Source organism: Prionailurus bengalensis, chromosome D4 (genome assembly GCF_016509475.1).
Source record: "Prionailurus bengalensis isolate Pbe53 chromosome D4, Fcat_Pben_1.1_paternal_pri, whole genome shotgun sequence".
Taxonomy (NCBI): Eukaryota; Metazoa; Chordata; class Mammalia; order Carnivora; family Felidae; genus Prionailurus; species Prionailurus bengalensis.
Window position 1 is genome coordinate 70,065,220 of NC_057359.1, and position 18,373 is coordinate 70,083,592.

The 18,373-nt window shown below is 43.7% G+C and overlaps 1 protein-coding gene across 3 annotated transcripts in view; it reads right to left on the minus strand.

Moving 5' to 3' along the window:
• Positions 1 to 10,486, minus strand: part of TMEM245 (transmembrane protein 245) — a 101,279-nt gene extending 90,793 nt beyond the window's left edge. Inside the window, exon 1 of one of the 3 annotated variants that reach the window (XM_043567193.1) lies at positions 9,866 to 10,486. In XM_043567193.1, coding sequence (XP_043423128.1) covers positions 9,866 to 10,450 — 585 coding nt within the window. In that variant the 5' untranslated portion in view covers positions 10,451 to 10,486. The remainder of the gene's footprint in view (positions 1 to 9,865) is intronic. The other 2 variants (XM_043567192.1, XM_043567194.1) reach the window with 2 other exon arrangements.
• Between the last annotated feature and the right edge of the window lie 7,887 nt (positions 10,487 to 18,373).

The following is an 18,373-nucleotide window of genomic DNA, read 5'->3' on the forward strand; positions in this document are numbered from 1 at the left end:
CCCCCCACCCCCGCTTGCCCCTCCCCTGCAAGCGCTCTTGCTTTCTCAAAAATAAACATTGAAAAAAATAAAAAATAAAAATAAAATCTTAAAAGGCAAAAAAATCTTAACCAAAAAAAAACCCCACAAAGTTTTAAGATACTTTAAAGTTCAAAACTATTTGATGCATAAAGATACTTAAGATAAAATACTCAATTTTTAAGCCATGGACTTAAATCAAGAGCTTAAGTCATGGAATTCTTCGAGTTTGCTCTATAGATGAATATTTAGAAAGTACAGCAACAAAAAGAAAGCTTTCCCAAAACAATCGGGTTAAAAGATTCCATCACAGCCTATGAAATACGTTGTTAACTGTGAGAAGAATTTTTTTAAAGCTAGCAAGAAGGCAGCCAGCTGAAGTGTGACCCCTGAAGTAATCTAGGTAAGAGATGGTTAAACCAAGTCCAGAGTTATGTGGACAGCTGAAGAAGTGTAGCTGAAAAAAAATATTACCAGAGGAAGAGACAGAGAGAGTTGAGAACAGAGGAAACACCAGGGTCCCCCTCTCAGTTTTCCCTACACCAAAACTAAATGACTCTAGCACTTGGAAACACCTGCACAGCCCACACAGAAACTCTAATATTTACAAAAGATGGAAACCAATGTGAGCATCATAAACCTATTAAAATAACCTGAACCCTGGGACAGGGTGGGTAGGCAAATTAAAGCAAAAAAAAAAAAAAAAAAAAAAAAGAACTTTAAGTTCCAATTCAGAGAATGAAGAAAAAGGAACTGATGTGATTACTACAAAAGACAGGAACAAAAAAAAAAAAAAAAAAAACATCTCCTACTTTATTTGGGTTGTATCAATCAATAAAAACAGTCTTCTGGGGGAGCCTGGGTGGCTCAGTTGGTTAAGCGTCCCACTTGATTTCAGCTCAGGTCATGATCTCATTGTTCCTGGGATCGAGCCCCACGTCAGGCTCTGTGCTGACCAGTGCGGAACCTGCTTGGGATTCTCTCTCCCTCTCTGCCCCTCCCCTCTACTGTATAAATAAATAAAACAAAAAAATAATAGTCTTCTGGTCTTAAAAATGTTTTTAGCTTCTGACCTTAGACCTCAGCTTTGGAACCTTACTAAATAATAATAAATTCTGAAAAAGTCTCTATAATATAAAGAAGCTCACCTAAAAGTTCAACTGGGAAGTAACTACAGAGGATTCACTCAAAAAAATGTTATTCAACCATTACAGTGTTGGTTTTTTTTTAAACAACTATAGAGTTAAAAACACTCTTAAGATACACTTAAAGAAAAAGCAAAATATAAAAAACACATGTGACATGATTATAGCTACTGCATGGTGGGAGGAAAAGTAAATGTACTAAGAAGTTAGTAATTGTATTTGGGTGATAAGATTCTGGCTTTCCTTTTCCTTTTTCTGTATCTTCCAAAGTGCCTTTAATGAGCACAAATTCTTTTATAATGGAAAGGATATTTCTTCAAGCAACTCTATTAGATGAAATATTCAAGAGATCTTAAGCCCCAGCTATATGAGCACATGGGAAGTGGAACTACAGCTGCATCAAAACAGTTCAAGCTTGGGGCGCCTGGGTGGCGCAGTCGGTTAAGCGTCCGACTTCAGCCAGGTCACGATCTCGCGGTCCGTGAGTTCCAGCCCCGCGTCAGGCTCTGGGCTGATGGCTCAGAGCCTGGAGCCTGTTTCCGATTCTGTGTCTCCCTCTCTCTCTGCCCCTCCCCCATTCATGCTCTGTCTCTCTCTGTCCCAAAAATAAATAAAAAACGTTGAAAAAAAAAAATTAAAAAAAAAAAACAAAAAAACAGTTCAAGCTTGCAGAACCACACAAATTTAACCTGGGAATTCAGAGAATTTGAAGCAGGGCTGTAGAGCTCAGAATGAAATCAGCGTATAATAATAGCACACTTGCATACCAAATCTGTTAAAAAATGATCCTCAGCAAACGGTCAGTCTTCGGTGCGCACAGGGGTAATGAGTCCCACGCCATGAAACACTGAGTCAGTGATTCGGGTAAGAGACTAGAAAGCATATTAATTGAATTCACAGATTACACAGAATTGGCAACAGTCAATAAAAACGGAGATGACTATAATGATTCAAAAAGATATTCAAAAAGATAATAATTCAAAAAAGATTAAATTTAATAAAAAGATACAAAAATCTGCTCTTAGGTTCAAACTCACCTGCAAAGTACTGAATGGGAAGAGGATGGCTAGGATACTTTTCAGTTCAGTGTGAGTCAGGAGTATAAATAGTGTGAGTGCCTATTAATAATGCTCATATCAGGAAAAATGATTGTTTCAATGACTTCCACACTATCAAAACCACAGCCATAACGTTCAGACTGGGAAAGGAAATAGAAATCACCACATAGGAGATATAAACTATAGTTGGGGGGGGGGGGTAAAAAACTGCTCCATTTAGGAAAAAAAAAAAGAAGAAAATATGAGGATTTGATAGCTATCTTCAAACAGCTGGGAAAAAGTCATCTGGGAGAGGCATTCACCTTAACCCCTGTGGTCCTGAGAGCAGAAACAATAGGTGGGAATCAGGAAACACCACACTGCAGCTCAACATGAGGATAAACTTTTCTAACAAACTATAGCTGTCTAAAAATGGAGTATTTTGTGTGAGCAAAAGCTGACCATAAGTCAGGGATAACAAAGCACAAGAACCTGCTTTCAGAGATTAAACCTATGATGGTTTTTAAACTGACTTCTAGTAAGTTTCTGTTTCTTACCTGTACTCATAAGGAATCAGTATCACTTACGGGGAGAGAAAAGAGACTCCATACTTCATAGGGAGACTCATGGTCTAAAGAGAAGCACATGTTTTCACCTAGTAAACCTGAAACCCACTGATAGCCTTATTTCAGTTTAAAACACCCACTTATCGGGGCGCCTGGGTGGCGCAGTCGGTTAAGCGTCTGACTTCAGCCAGGTCACAATCTCGCGGTCCGTGAGTTCGAGCCCCGCGTCAGGCTCTGAGCTGATGGCTCAGAGCCTGGAGCCTGTTTCCGATTCTGTGTCTCCCTCTCTCTCTGTCCCAAAAATAAATAAACGTTGAAAAAAAAATTTAAAAAAATAAAAATAAAACACCCACTTATTAAATACACTCCCCAATTCTACTTCTAGGAACTTGGTTTACGGAAGTTCCTAGTTTGGTTTATAGAAGTTCCATATACTGTGCACACAGATCTGAAAATGTTCACTGCGGCTGCAAAAAATATTTTAAAAAATAACTTAAATGTCATTTTGTAAAGGACTCTTTAAATAATGGTACCTCCAGAAACTGGAACAATTTTTCAGACTTTCAGAGGTATGATGAATATCTACATTCAATGACAGTATAAATGCACACGTGTGTAAATCTGTATTGGTGAAAATACACTCAGCCCAAATATTTAAAAATAGTATCTCTGGATAGTTGGATTTCAGGGGGCAATTTGCTTCTTTCTGCTTTCCTTCAAGTGTTGAATTTTCTAAAAGTATTTTCATCTTTATAAACAGCATATGTTTTTTGAGGTTTTTTTTAAAGATTTTTTTTAAGTTTATTTATTTATTTTGAGAGAAAGAGAGTATAAGCAGGGGAGAGCCAGAGAGGAGGAGAGAGAGAGAATCCCAAACAGGCTCTACACTGACAGCACAGGGCCCAATGCAGAGCTCAATCCCACAAACCATTCGTTGAGATCATGACCTGAGCTGAAATCAAGAGTCAGATGCTTAACTGACTGAGACACCCAGGCACTCTGCAAACGTTTTGAACTTAAAAAACCTCTTTTGGGGCGCCTGGGTGGCTCAATGGGTTAAGCGTCCGACTTTGGCTCAGGTCATGATCTCGCGGTTTGTGGGTTCGAGCCCCACATCAGGCTCTGTGCTGTCCATCCAGAGCCTGGAGCCTGCTTTGGATTCTGTTTCCCTCTCTCTCTGCCCCTCCCCCACTCACACTCTGTCTCTCAAAAAATGAATAAACATTAAAAAAAAAATTAAAAAAAAAAAAAACAACCTCTTTTGACCTATGGATATTTTTCCCCCAATATTCTGAAGCGTCTCCTCAGAAAAGATTCACAGGATATTATTAGCTCAAAAAGTATGACCATTTATAAACACTTTATAGATTTCTTATTAAACCGTTATGATTACATAAATTACCAATGTTTGAAAAATGTGTTCAGATTATCCTAACACATATTCAGAGCTACAATATTTTCTCAAAGACATCTGGAAAAAAAATTTTTTTTATACTATAGTACTATTAAAAAGAAAGAGCTGTATCTATTAGTGCTAACAAGGAAAGATGTGTATAATATAAAGATAAATGAAAGAGCAAGGTGCAAAATTGTATATATATGTTACCCCATTTTTGTTTTGAAAAACAAATGCCCCATACTTTATATGTTCATATAAGCACACAAAGAAATTTTGGTTATTCATCAGTTAACAATAGTAACATGTTACCCTGTGGGAATGGTGGCAAAGAAACTATTTACTTTACCATACAGACTTCTATGTTGCTTAAGTTGTTTTGTATATAACATGTTTTACTTGAACCAATTTTTGAAATTGCTAAATATTCTTTAAAATAAATTCACCAAAAATAAGGATTTTGTACTTTCAAATTACAAATATAATTTCTAGTATGGATTTCTAAAAGTCTGTCTTTAAGAGTTTTATATTTGTCTCTACACTTAGCATCTGAACAATCCTGTTCAAGTATGAATTTGCTTCCAGCTATGGAGGAAATCAATGAACCACAGTTTATATATAAGAGGGCATACTTTCTCAAATGTGTGTTCTTTAAAACAATGTATCCTTTTCAAAATACACATTTAATACTCACTTTAAAGCACCAATGTGTGCTCAATACCACATAAAATGTCCCATAAAAACTGGCAACATTTATTTAGCACTACAAACTAATAATCACATTTTCCTTTCATCAGGCTTATTAACCACATAGGCTTTTCTGATAAAATAACTAAGTGCATAAAACATAAGTAGACTTTGCCTTTTAGACGGTTTTATTTATTGCCATGTGGGCACTAACCGGAAAAACAACTGGGCTTGCTTCTGTTGCACGTTTTTGCAAAAACAGTTTCCCAAGTCTTTCACAGCGAGAACAACCTCCCAGCAGCAGCCCCTGATGCATAATCCCAACTGCACAAATGTACAAATCTCAATCAGTGATTGCTTCGGCTATTTCATTCTCCTTTAAAACAGCTGTATCCCAATTTGAAAACTATTCTCTTTTGTGGTGTGGCAACTTAGAGTCAAGTATCTTTTATAATCAGCGTCTTTGAGAAAGAACCTAAGCACTGGCAACTTTCCTCCTTACTGATGCCAGGCAAGCAAAAGCACACCTAGACAAGGGTTCAGAAGTGGAAGGGAGTGGGCCCAGCTGGCTGACTAAGAGCCTCTTGGGCAGTAGTACCGCCAAACACTTGGGAACCGTGCAAGGAAGCTGAGAAATCATGGAAGCCAACCCTAGGCTTCACACAGCTGGAGTGGAGTAGCCCATAGAAGAGCCCTGGCCGGTCAAAGGTCACAGAACAAGCTATTGACAGAGCTCAGTTGAGAATTTACAGTCTCGGGGCACCTGGCTGGCTCAGTCAAAAGGGCATGGGACTCTTGATCTCAGGGTCATGAGTCTGAGCCCCACACTGGGGAGATTAGTTACAAAAAAAAAAAAAAATTAAATAAGTAGAATTTACGGTCTTCTCACCTTCTGCCACTATTCTTTCTACCTCATACTTCTTTATAAAGTAAAATGGAAACAATAGGATCAGAAACCGTGGAAGAAATCAAATCTATTACTATTACACAAAAACTATAGAGGGTCTCCAAATCTTCTAACATGTATGGACTAAGTAAGAGGGACAGGAAGATCAAAACACTCCCAGCAAAGAAGAAGTGGCAGGGGAGGAGAGGGAATTTGCTTTTCAGTTTTATCTTGATAACTCTACATCATGGGAAGATGCCAAGGGCCCCAAGGACTGTGTCACAAGTGAGCTTGGTGCAACAGGTGATTTTTTTTTTTTTTTTAAGTGCTTAGAAATCACTTCTGAAGTCGCTACAAAATTCTAAGATATTTCAAACTGTTTAAAAGAATTATTCACACCATAAATGCTTCGTCTTTCACTTGCAAGCAGAATAGGGTGTTAAGAGACTGAAGAAACCCAAAAATGAGGTGAAGAGGAACAGAACCAGAAGGATAAATTGGCAACAAAGGAGAACACAGGTATGGAAGCCACTAGAGAGGAAAACTGTACAGGACTTGGAAATAGCTGAACAGATACAAAGATAAAAGAAAGAAAGTGATGACCAAGGTTTCTAGAAGACTAGAATCCAAGGGTCTTTGGAGGAACATGTGTGGCTAGTACAGTCCTGATATTCTTCTACATTTTTCCCCAAATAACTAAAATCAGTTTATATTCTAAAAAGTTAAACTGAAACATTTAAACACAACAAAGTAGGGGCGCCTGGGTGGCTCAGTCGGTTGTGTCCGACTTCGGCTCAGGTCATGATCTCGAGGTGAGTTTGAGCCCCATATCGGGCTCTGTGCTGACAGCTGAGAGCCTGGAGCCTGCTTCAGATTCTGTGTCTCCCTCTCTCTCTGCCCCTCCCCCGCTCATGCTCTCTCTGTCAAAAATAAATAAAACATTAGAAAAATTTTTTAAATAAAATAAAAATAAACACAACAAAGTAGGGGGAAACTTTTAAAAATTCTTATCAAAGGTTACTAAGAGTTTTGCTGACAAAAGAATTTTGCTGATTGGGCTGCTGAACCATTTACTGTCGGAATGAACAGATCAATCTCTAAACCAGTCTTTACATCAATGAAATCCCTCTCTCATTCTTCACAGGATAATTGTAAGTAGAAAACAACACCCATGAAAGCACCTGATACAGTGCCTGGCATGTGATAGATGCTCAAAAGTTGGATCTTAAAGGTATGAAATGTCGGCTCCCCAAAACGTAGATTTGCTTAAATGTAACTTTTCTCCCTCCCTTTCCTATCTATGTCTCTCTTCAGCAGCAGGTTCAAATTTACAAGTTGTCTAGAAAATATGGACTCTTTCTCTATACCAAGACAGCTCTGTGTGGGCTCACAGAACCACACCGACTGTGAACTCTGAGACAGGAAAGTTACAGAGTGGGCTCCTTGCCCAGTCACACGACGTTCCTTCACTTCAGGTCAGGCCTTAATCTGCCCTTTTCGCGGAGAGCTGAGGACTCCCTGTCTCTGCCTCCCAAGTACACCTCTCCCCCACCTACCTGCCCACCCCTAAGGGTTGCTGCAAGAAACCACAACTTCAAGCCTCGTTTCTCTCAAATTCAGATCAACCTAGGGGACCCACTGGTTCAATTTAAGCCCCTCTACCATTCCTATGCACTTCTAGTTAAGTCATACTCTCTTTTACAATAGTTTTGTTTTCCTCCACTCTTTTCCTGTGCCCCCATCACTGTAGCCAAACAGCTCTTGCAAGCCTTTTAAAAATCACTAATCGGGGGTGCCTGGGTGGCTCAGTGGGTTAAACATCAACTCTTGATGTCGGCTCAGGTCTTGCTCTCATGGCTCATGAGACAGAGCTCCAGGGCCAGGCTCTGTGCTGACAACAAGGAGCCTCTTAGGATTCTCTCTCCTTTTCTATCTGCCCTTCCCCCTGAGCGCTCTCTCTCTCCCTCTCTCTCAAAATAAATAAACAACAAAAATCATTAATTGGCTAGACCTTCCTCCCGCCTTCTAGCCAAATTAATATTGGCCCTTACTCCTCTTCCATTCATTCACAACTCATACAAGGGTATTCGAGTAAAGTACAAAAACGAGGGTTTCTCCTCTGTAAAAAAAGATATTCAGAACTACATACATTCAGCTACAGGCACTTCTTCACTGGTACTCAATTCCTCATCTCATTTTTCACTGGAGTAACTGGCAGAAATGTCGTTATTCCAGAAATTCCACTAATCTTGCCAATTTATCCATATATTCAACTTCTTAGTATAGTATGACATTACGTTATTTATACGTTAGATCTTTTACCTTCCAATTTCCTATAGTTTCGTGGATATGCTATGTGGTCTTGCCAACAGTAATTTACACTAAATTGCAGTATCAACAGTCAAAATGTCAGCAGAAACTGTACATGCGTCTGCCTTTGACAAGACTGAATTTCTTGAGGGTAGAAATCAGGTCACAGTATTTATATTTCTTAACAGCATATAGTATTCGGTCTTATGTGAGGCAGTCAACTGAACTGTGAAACAAGAAATAGCACGGAAAGTATAAATAACAGGGTAAAGAAGATGAAGCATACTCTGGATTTCTTCACAAGTTATGTGACTTTGGGACGATCACATTCTCTGTGCCTCAGAAGCCTCTCCTGAGAAGTGGCAGGCATCTGGCAGTAAAAAAAACTCCAGGATCACTCCCACCTGACAATCCAGCAAGCCCCAGGAGTTCAAAGGTCATTCCACATCCCTCTTTTCTACAACTGAAATAGCCCAGGCCACTTGGAGGCCAAAGCTGGTCTGATCACTTAGCAGTTGCACACACAGACAGCATCCCAAAATTATGGATGAGGTGCTCCCCAATATCTCGCTGGCCCATAATGGGTTGGTAATGACGTGTTTGTCTGCCATCTCCACGAGAACATGTTCACGTTATGATTCCATGACCTTGAAGACAAAGCCTGCATCTTACTCCTTTTAAACCCCTACAAACCCTAGCATCCATCAACACGTTCAATCCCCTTTTAATGGAAACTGAGAGGTGGTAGTGACAGAACAAGAGAATACAGGAGTTCTGGAATCAATTATCACTCCACCAATAACCTTAGCAACTCAAAACTTTGTTTCACACATAAGGGGTATCATTTTGCAACTTGATGTCAAGGTGCACTGAACACCGACAAAAGCAAAGAAAATTATTTTTAAATGGTACTGTTTATTGACGAATTAGCATTCTCATGCATTAAATATTCACCTGTTTTTAATAGCCCTCAGTTAAATAGTTGGGGGATTAACTGGTCTAGAATCTAGTCTGAGTTAGGAAATGTGCCACTAGATTATCTTTGAAATCCTTTCCAATTCTAAAGCTCCCAAATTTTCTATGAATAAGCGCAGGGCGATCCAAGAAACAAATCTACCTCTTCTTTACTCAGTCTGCTTAAGTAATCCAGGCGGGAGGCAAGGTACTCTGGTACAGCAGTCCCTGCACAAGTGGTTCCCAAGAAGTCGAGTGTGGCGTGGGAGCAGGCCCAGGTGCCTCACACCAAGTATACTCGAAAGCTCCTGAACTCAGAAGCAGCAACGGCCTTTGAAGCAAACTTCGTCTTATGACTTGAGAAACTTGAGTCAATCCGTCCCTTCTTTGTCCCTAACTAGCCCTAGCCTGGTAAGTAGTCACTTCTCCCATCTGCAGGATGACAAGCTGGACTGGGATCTCTAAGGTCCCTTCCAGCTGATATCCAGAAAAGTCTCCCGTGAGAACTAAAGATGGTCGGACCCCACCCCCGCCGCCCCGCACGCTGCCCAGGGGTAAATTCAAGTCCACCTGCCCATGCTCAAGTCAACCTGAAAAGCGGAACTGCGATTCCCAAACTAGGGACACAACCACCTTAGAGTATTAAGATGGGGGCGGGGACAGGACAGCTGTTTCAAACCACACCCGCCCTCTCTTTGGAAGGAAGTGGGCCAAGTTCCTTAGGTGCAGGGGAAGGAGGGCGGAGACTTCTGATGGTCCCTGCACAGTGAGGAGGAGCTGCAGGATGGCACCCTCGGGAGCCGGGTGTGTGCTGAGGGGTGCCCTGGGCCCACGGACCGTGTCCGAGTGGCCGGCCGCTCACTCACCCACAGGCTGCTGAAGTAGTCCAGCCCGCGGCAGATGAGCGCGCCGGCGTGCGCCAGCAGCACCTGCACGCCCAGGTAGCTGCCGAGGCAGTAGAGGCCGTAGAGGAGCGGGCCGCCGGCGCCCAGCAGCAGCAGCAGGCGGCGGCGGCGCAGCGCCTGCTCGCCCAGGGCCTCAACGCCGTAGTCCGCGAAGCAGAGCGGCAGCAGCAGCGCGGCCAGCACGATGGGCGTGTGCGCGCGGTGCAGGCGCTGCAGCCAGTGGCGGCCCAGGCGCGTCAGCGAGCTCTTGAAGGGGTGCAGGAAGGTGCCGCACAGCACGGCCCACAGCAGTGGCCGCAGGAAGGCCTCCAGGATGAAGTAGACGAGCACGGCGGCGCCGCAGCACAGGCACACGAACAGCACGGCCCCCGTGTTGTAGAAGGCCTGCTTGATGGGCTTGTCGAAGCGCAGGGCCAGCGCCGGCGTCCTAGGGGTCTCCCCGCAGCTGGCCCCGCTTCCCGGCCCGACCGCGCGCGGGACCCGCGGCGCCCGACCCGGGGAGCCCCGTGGGCTGGGCGCCTCGGCAGGGCGGCCGTCGTCGGCCATGGTGCCTCTGCTGCCGCCGCCAAGAGGCGGTACTGGAAAGCCAAGCGAGAGTCGCGGGAAAGAGGCAAAGGCGCTCTGCGCGCAGCATTATGGACGTTGTAGTTCCTAGCTGGCCACTGAGCGCCTACAGGCCTCATGGGGAACTACAATTCCCAGAGGGTGTGGAGAGTGTTCTTTCTCCCCCAATTTCCTCCGCCCATTGGTCCCTGCAGAAGCAGGTAACAGGTTTCTGGGCTCATCATCTGCAGAGAGAGAAAAAAAAAAGTTCCTCACCCATTGGTTAAAGTTAACTTTTCAAGGGGCGGAATTCCAAGAGGCACTACGTTCATAGTTTGAAAATCCAGGCTGTACATTAGAATCCCAGGGTGGAGGAGCACTTGTGCAAGACGATCCCCACATTCAATTCTATTGGTTTATTTAAGAAGCAAAGTGCTTGCTCTGGTGTAGGACTTTAAATAGCCGGGGCACCTGGCTGGCTCAGTTCATTAAGCATCTGACTCCATTTCGGCTCAGGTCATGATCTCAATGGAGTGATGTAGCCTGCATCAAGTTCTGGGTCAGGTTTTGCGCTGACGGCTCAGGTCCTACCTGGGATTCTCTCTCTCTGTCCCTCCCCTGCTCGTGCACACACTCACTCTCTCTCTCTCTCCTTCAAAATAAATAAACATTTTTTTTTTCCTAGTCACTACCGGGGTGCACCTAGGTGGCTCAGTCGGTTAAGCGTCCAACTTCAGCTCAGGTCATGATCTCACAGTTTGTGGGTTCGAGCCCTGCATGGGGCTCTGTGCTGACAGCTCAGAGCCTTGAGCCTGCTTTGGATTCTGTGTCTCCCTCTTTCTCTGCCCCTGCCCTGCTCATGCTCTGTCTCTGTCTCAAAAATAAATAAAACATTTTTTAAAAATTTTAATAAATAAAATAGCGATTACCGTATGTCAGACCCTGTTCTAAGTGCCTCATTCACTGAATCCTTAGAACAATCCTACAGAGAACATGGTGTTATTATCCCCACTTTACAAAAAGGAAAACTGAGGCACAGAGAAGTTAAGTACCTAGCCAAGGTCACACAGCTACTAAGTAGTAAAGGCTTAATTCAAACTCAGAATCTGGCTCCTAAGTCAATTGTTTTACCTACTATGCTAACTGGTCTGACAAGTGATCTTTGGCATGTTTTTAAAAGCTCCTCAGTGGACTGTAATGTACAGCTACTGTTGCCATTGGGGTAGGTGTCAGTGAGGGAGCTATCTAAACTCGTAAAAGAGCCCTAGACCAGAGTCCCAAACTGCCACTATTTCTTTTTGAGACCTAAGGTCAGGTCGCTTGAGGCCCCAACCCCAATTTCCCCTCTGTCACATGGAAATGACAATAACAGAAGCTCTTGTCTCAGAAAAGAAAAAGAGGAAGCTCTAGGGGAGTGCAAAGTGCTTCTGTTATTATGTTGGAAAAGTCCTGGGATCCAAGCCTACTAACACCTCAAACACCACATAAAAACAACATTTTTGTTAAAAGGAGATCAAAGAGGGAGGGCAGAAGGAAGGAAAAAGAAAAAAGAAAAAAAGAGCAAGCAGGCAGGCTTTACTGAGTACCCAATCTGTCATTGCTTTGAAACCCTGCAGGTTACCCTTTTTCTGTTTTCAATAAGTTTTCATATTAATTTAAACATAATTAAAAAAAATTTTTTTTCAACGTTTTTTATTTATTTTTGGGACAGAGCAGACAGAGCATGAACGGGGGAGGGGCAGAGGGAGAGGGAGACACAGAATCGGAAACAGGCTCCAGGCTCTGAGCCATCAGCCCAGAGCCCGATGCGGGGCTCGAACCCACGGACCGTGAGATCGTGACCTGGCTGAAGTCGGACGCCTAACCGACTGCGCCACCCAGGCGCCCCTAAAAAAATTTTTTTTAATGTTTATTTATTTTGGAGAGAGAGAGAGAGAAAGAACACAAGCGGGTGAGGGGCAGAGAGAGAGGGAGACACAGAATCTGAAGCAGGCTCCAGGCTCTGAGCTGTCAGCACAGAGCCCGACGTGGGGCTTGAACCCACAAACCGTGAGATCGTGACCTGAGCCGAAGCCAGACACCCAACCGACTGAGCCACCCAGGTGCCCCAATTTAAACAGAATTTTTGTTTCTCTTCTAAAGTAGACAGGACAAATGTCATTATCCACAGGTTTCAGATGAAGAAATTGTTGCTTACTAAGGGTTGGAGGCAAGGGGATTCAGAGCATAAAGTAAAAGAAAAAATAATTCCTTTCCATCCCATTTTTTTTTTTAGGTTTCAGGTCACAGCTCTTGTTTTTCAAGTGGTCTTTGGACTTTGACTCTGCAAATATATTGCTTCAGTGGTCTTATATTTGCTTTACTTCTTTACTTTGTCTAGAGCTGCTGAGACTATGGTTGCAATCATGGCCACATTTGCTTTCAGTGCCTGTTTTACACTGACCCCAAGCTCTTATTTATATTGCAATAAAGCCTTAGCCTCCCTCCCAAAAAGTCCTCGGAAATCAGTAGGGAATCCCAAAGAGGGTACCTTACAAATGCCCAGAGCCATGAGTCCACCACCAACCACCCTATACCCACCCTGCTGCCCACACCCACTGCCTGACTCCAGTTCCTATCATAGAATTGCCAGTGCCTATGTCACTATTCCCAGATCCTGGATACTCCCAAACTTCTAATCCTCAGAGTGCCAAAGAGCTGGGTTCCACTCAGAGATGGGGAGGAAGTCCCTCTCCCTGACTTGCCCACCCTGTGCCCTTTTGTGATCCAAACCCTAAACCAGGCAACTTGTACTCAGTGTATTGTATCTCTTTCCATGAAAAGTTCCTTCCATGTCTGGCCTTCTGTCCTCTAGCCACAGGGGCTCAGAACCTACCCAAAAAAGTAGGTGAGGTAACAAAGACCAAGCATCCTCCGTCCTCCTCCAACCAAAGACTCAGCTCTCTTCCTCTGGTTAGAAAAAAAAAAAAAAAAAAAAAAAAAAAAAAGTTCCATTTTACCGAAGTAAGGTTGCCTAAACTGTTTGGGGCCCCAGCTCAGCAAATCAAAAATCAAAAATCCCCTGTCATGGTGTTCTGCTTCCAAGTCACAGCAAAAGGCAAAATGCTGACTATTTCAAAACTGTTCTAATAGCCAAAGCAATAGAACTGACAAGTGTCCAATAGAATTTCTAGTCAAGAATGGAATTCTGACAGAAATGATGGCTGCAGCACTGGAAACGAACGAGACTAACATTTATATGGTCTAAAGTAAGGCTGGGTTCCCACAGAATTTTGCTCACCATGCTATGGCTGTACTTACCACACTATGGTCAAAGTTAAGCAGTTTACATGGGTTTGCTTCATCTCTGTGTCCCCGGCACCAGACACAGCGTATGACATTCATAGTACAAAGCAGAAGCTCAGGGTTTGCTGAGCACGTGCATGAGCAGTAGCCTTTCAAAAAGCCTGTTTGTGCTTCCTCCAGGAAATGCTACTGAAACACTGAGGAAGTTTCTGGTAGGCATTCTTGTGGTTGAGAGCAGAGACAAATTAAAATACTGAGGTGTAGGACCCACAAACTAAATTTGAGAAGGGTACGCACAGTCCACCCGATCCTCTAGCTCATAGGATGTATGCTTTTAGGCCTCTCCTCCAAATCACAAGGCTACTTGAGTTTTCTTTGTTGGCCCCACTCCAACCGCCTCAGGCAAGGACAGCCTCCACGGACATCTAGGATACAGTGGAGGTAAAATGGACTCGGGAGTGGATCAAGCTGCCTTTGGCCTTCCTGTTGCAGAACCAATTCCCTGATCATTTAAACCAGTTTTAGTCAGGTTTCACATTTCTTGCAACAGAAAGCTTTCTGGCAGAGAAAATACCTACATCATTGGCTGCTGTGGGGATTTGCGAAATAAGAGTGTGTCTAAAGCAGCAGCATAGTGCTTGGGATATGGTGAGAATCTGACAGTGGTCCTCAGGGTGACAAAGCGGCTCTCTTGAAGCCAAAGATGTAGCTCTTAAACAACAATTAATGTCCACAGACTCCCCCCCCCCCCCCCCGCCCCTTTCCCCAAGGTATCGAGATAAAAGCCCCAGAGATAAAGCAAACACAGGCCGGAGAGGATTCTCCAGGGCATTGCATCTTGGAGTTCTCCAAGTGTCTCTACAAACATTTGCTGAATTGTGCTGAGCCCTTGTTGTGCACAAAATCCAGTGCCTACAATGGAGTGTGTATGAACAAACAAAGGAAACAAAAGAGACAAACCAATAGACTCTTTAACTGTAGAGAACAGATGGTTACCAAAGGGGGGGGGAGGGAGAGGGGAACTAGGTGAAGGGGATTAAGAGTACACTTATCTTAATGAACACCCAGTAATATAGAGAATTGTTGAATCACTATATGGTACACCTGAAACTAATTTAACACTGTGTTAACTCTACTGGAATTAAAAAATAAGCAAAACAAAAAACCATGCAGTGTGTAAGTCACGTATCAAGTGGTATGTATGCACGGTGGAGGAGGAGAGATCATGTGAAAAAGTAATCAAACAGACATGCATTCAAATTCCAAATAGCAATTACCACTTTTCTTTGCTAAGTCCAAGGCAGACATTGCTAATCAGCCACTGATCTCTTTCTCCCTGAGCCTAACATAGCCTCAAGATCCTTGGGGCACCCAGGCGACTCAGTCGGTTGAGTGTCTGACTTCGGCTCAGGTGGTGATCTCGCAGTTTGCAAGTTCGAGCCCCACACCGGGCTCTGTTGTCAGCACACAGCCCACCTTGGATCCTCTGTCCCCCTCTCTCTGTCTTGTGTTCTCTCTCAAAAAACAAGTAAACTTTACAAATAAATATATTTGAAAACTCCTCAGCAGAACATTGTAGGGAACCACTATCAACTAAACAAAGTAGGCGCAAAAGATGAAATTTACTTGCCTTCCCTACCATGGATGTCTGATACTAGATAAAACTGGCAGGCTAAAAAGGTAGATAACTGTTTTAGGAAGCTTAGGAAGGGGGTGCCTGAGTGGTTCGGTCGGTTAAGTGTCCGACTCCGGCTCAGGTCATGATCTCACCAGTTTGTGAGTTTGAGCCCCGCACAGGGCTCTTGGCTGTCAGCACGGAGTCTGCTTCAGATCCTCTGTCCCCCTCTCTCTCTACCCCTCCCCTGTTTGCCTGTGCACTCTCTCTCTCAAACATAAAATAAACATTGTTTAGAAAGTTAATTAGTGCATATGTGAGAAATTACTAAGAGATTAAAAAAAATCTCAGTGGCTGAAGAACAAATATTGCAAACCATCCCTAACTACACCCCCCCCCCTTCCCAACCTGGGGCACATGACCCCACTTACTGCATGGGTCTTGCCAGTTCCCTGAGTAAAGTGTAGCCTTTCCTGCCTCTAGGCTCCCATCCTTCAGGTCTGTGCCTTCCAGCTTCAGCCAATCTTCCATGCCACGTCAACAAAGATAATCTTACTAGTTAATGAAAGGATTAGTGAAGAGATTATCAAATTGATTCAGCAAACTCAACTGAGGCCCATGTACCCAGGAGAGAACCAGGTGAGTAAGAAGCTCGGGCAGTTCTTTTGGGAAACACCCCTCCCACCCCAACACACACACCCCCTCTAAAAAAATTTTTAAGTCTGCAACCAAGATAGCGTACTCTTCTAGGGTGGGAGGAAGGTGGGTTGGGAAGATGGGTGAATTTCGTGATTAACAATTCTGTGCTGAAAGCCAGAGTGCCTATCCTGAAAGTGGTTAGTCTTAGGTGTCCTCAGTTGTGGCTCTGCGTCTTTACGGGTCAGACTTACATTTTTTCTGGAATGGTTGAGTTTGAGAATCACAGATCAGGATTTGGAATGCTTAGCCTGCCCCTTCCTTGGCTCTACTCCTAACAATACACTCAAACGAAGGCTGAGGCCACCCAGGGTATAAACGCCCACCCTTCTGGGTAAATCAGAGTAAGAATGAAAACCAGAAGATGCTGGATGCATTTCAAATTGGCCAAACTAATCCTTCTTTATTTATAAGTAAACTATTGGCATTTGAGAATCAAGTGTCACTTGTTTGTATGTTCTTGGCAACACATGGTGATGTCACTGAAGCCTCTGGGCGGTCTCTCTCTGCCCTCCTGCTCCACTCAATTCTCTCAAATTGAAGAGAGTGACCTTTCTCAAATACAATCTGATCCCTTCAAAACCTCCTTAACCCTGGGAAGAGTCCAGCCTCTTTACTATGCCTCCCAAGGTCCTCTGTGATGGGGCCACACTCACCTTTACTCCCCACTCCCTGCCTCGTCCTTTATCCCTCAGCACTGTGGTGGAATGCATAATGGCCACGTCCTAACCCCTACAACCTGTTAGGTGTGCTGCCTTCCATGGTAAGAGGAACTTTGCACATGTGATTAAAGATTTTGAGAAGGGAGATTATCCTGGGTTATACGGGTAGAGTCTAAGTGTAATCTCAAATATCTTTATCAGAGTGAGGGAGAGAGAGGAGGCTACCTAAGAGGAGAAGCAATCTGACCTAGGATGCAGAGAAATTGGAGTGGTGGGGCCACAGGCCAAGGAATGCCCACAGCTACCAGAAGCTGGAAGAGGCAAGGAAGGATCCTCTCCCCTGGATTTCCCAGAAGAAATCAGCCCTGCCATCATCTTGATTTTAGCTCCATAAGATTCAGTTCAGACTTCTGGCCTCCGGACTTGCAAGAGAACACATTTCAGTCATTTTAAGACTAAATATATGGTAATTTGTTACAGAAGCAATGGGAAACTCATACAAACCTTGTCCAATGGCAGTGGTTCCCGAACACATCCTGCTGGTCTTTCTTCTGGAGTTGCTCTCCTTTTTCCTGGGGGTCTCCCCCATACCTTTTGCCTGCTTTACTCCTACCGCTTCCTTAAGATTCAGCTTTAGGCCCAGTGCCTACTCTCCTGGGTTGCCCCAGGCTGGGTGAGGGTCTCTACTCCAGGTTTGCACCACACCTGAGTACATCCTTCCCACCTCAGTCACCAATAGGTATTATCATGGTATGTATGTGTCTGTCTCCCCACTAAGCTGTGCAGCTCTTAGGGGCAGAAATCAAAAGCTGTTCTTCCTGCAGTCCCCTCTGTTTCATGTCTAGCACAGGAACTGGCACATAAGAATCCCCAATAAGTGTTGAAGGAACGAATGAACAAGTGGTCAAGGCTTCTTGACCTCCCAGATTCAGGTGACTTTGACATCCACTCCACTTCTGCTGTCTGTTCTTGCAGCTTATCCCCTGGCCCTTGCCCCTGGCACTGAGCCCTAAGGAAATCCCAAGTCAAACATCAGCCAGGAGCAGGTCTGACAGATGAACTATCCACTGAGTATCCTGCAAAATAAATACCACAGGGAACACTTAGAATACCAAGAAATAACGAAATACTGTACCGTATTTGTTTTCTTGGGGGGTGAAGATCAGCCTATAGTGCAGAATGTGGTAATGCCTAATTCTTTCTTAAAGTGACATTCCTTGAGCTTCTCAATCGAGCCCCCATAGCACTGACCACTCAGCTACTACTTTCTGCAATTCCCATACCTCCATAAGGATTCAGGAGACTCTACTACTAAACTCTAACTATTCCTAACATATAATACGATTTAGCTCCCAGTAAGACCCGTAACTGAAATTCTGATAGCTAGTTTTGTGCTACAACGGATTAATACTGTATACCTGAAATGGGGTCATAGGCCTCCATTTACTATTTGATAAAGGTATTAAGCTGAAGCTATGAACACAATTTTGTTCTGCAAACTGTTTCTCTAGAAGGACTTTTACCTGACTACTGCCACATGACTTTACTCTTTGTCAGACAAGACAGGCTGCCAATCTTCTCCAAGGTCTACGAATTCAGGAAGACTTTACTAATGGAAAGCATGTAAAACAAACCACAGAAAACCAAAAACAGACCACAGCAAAGCAA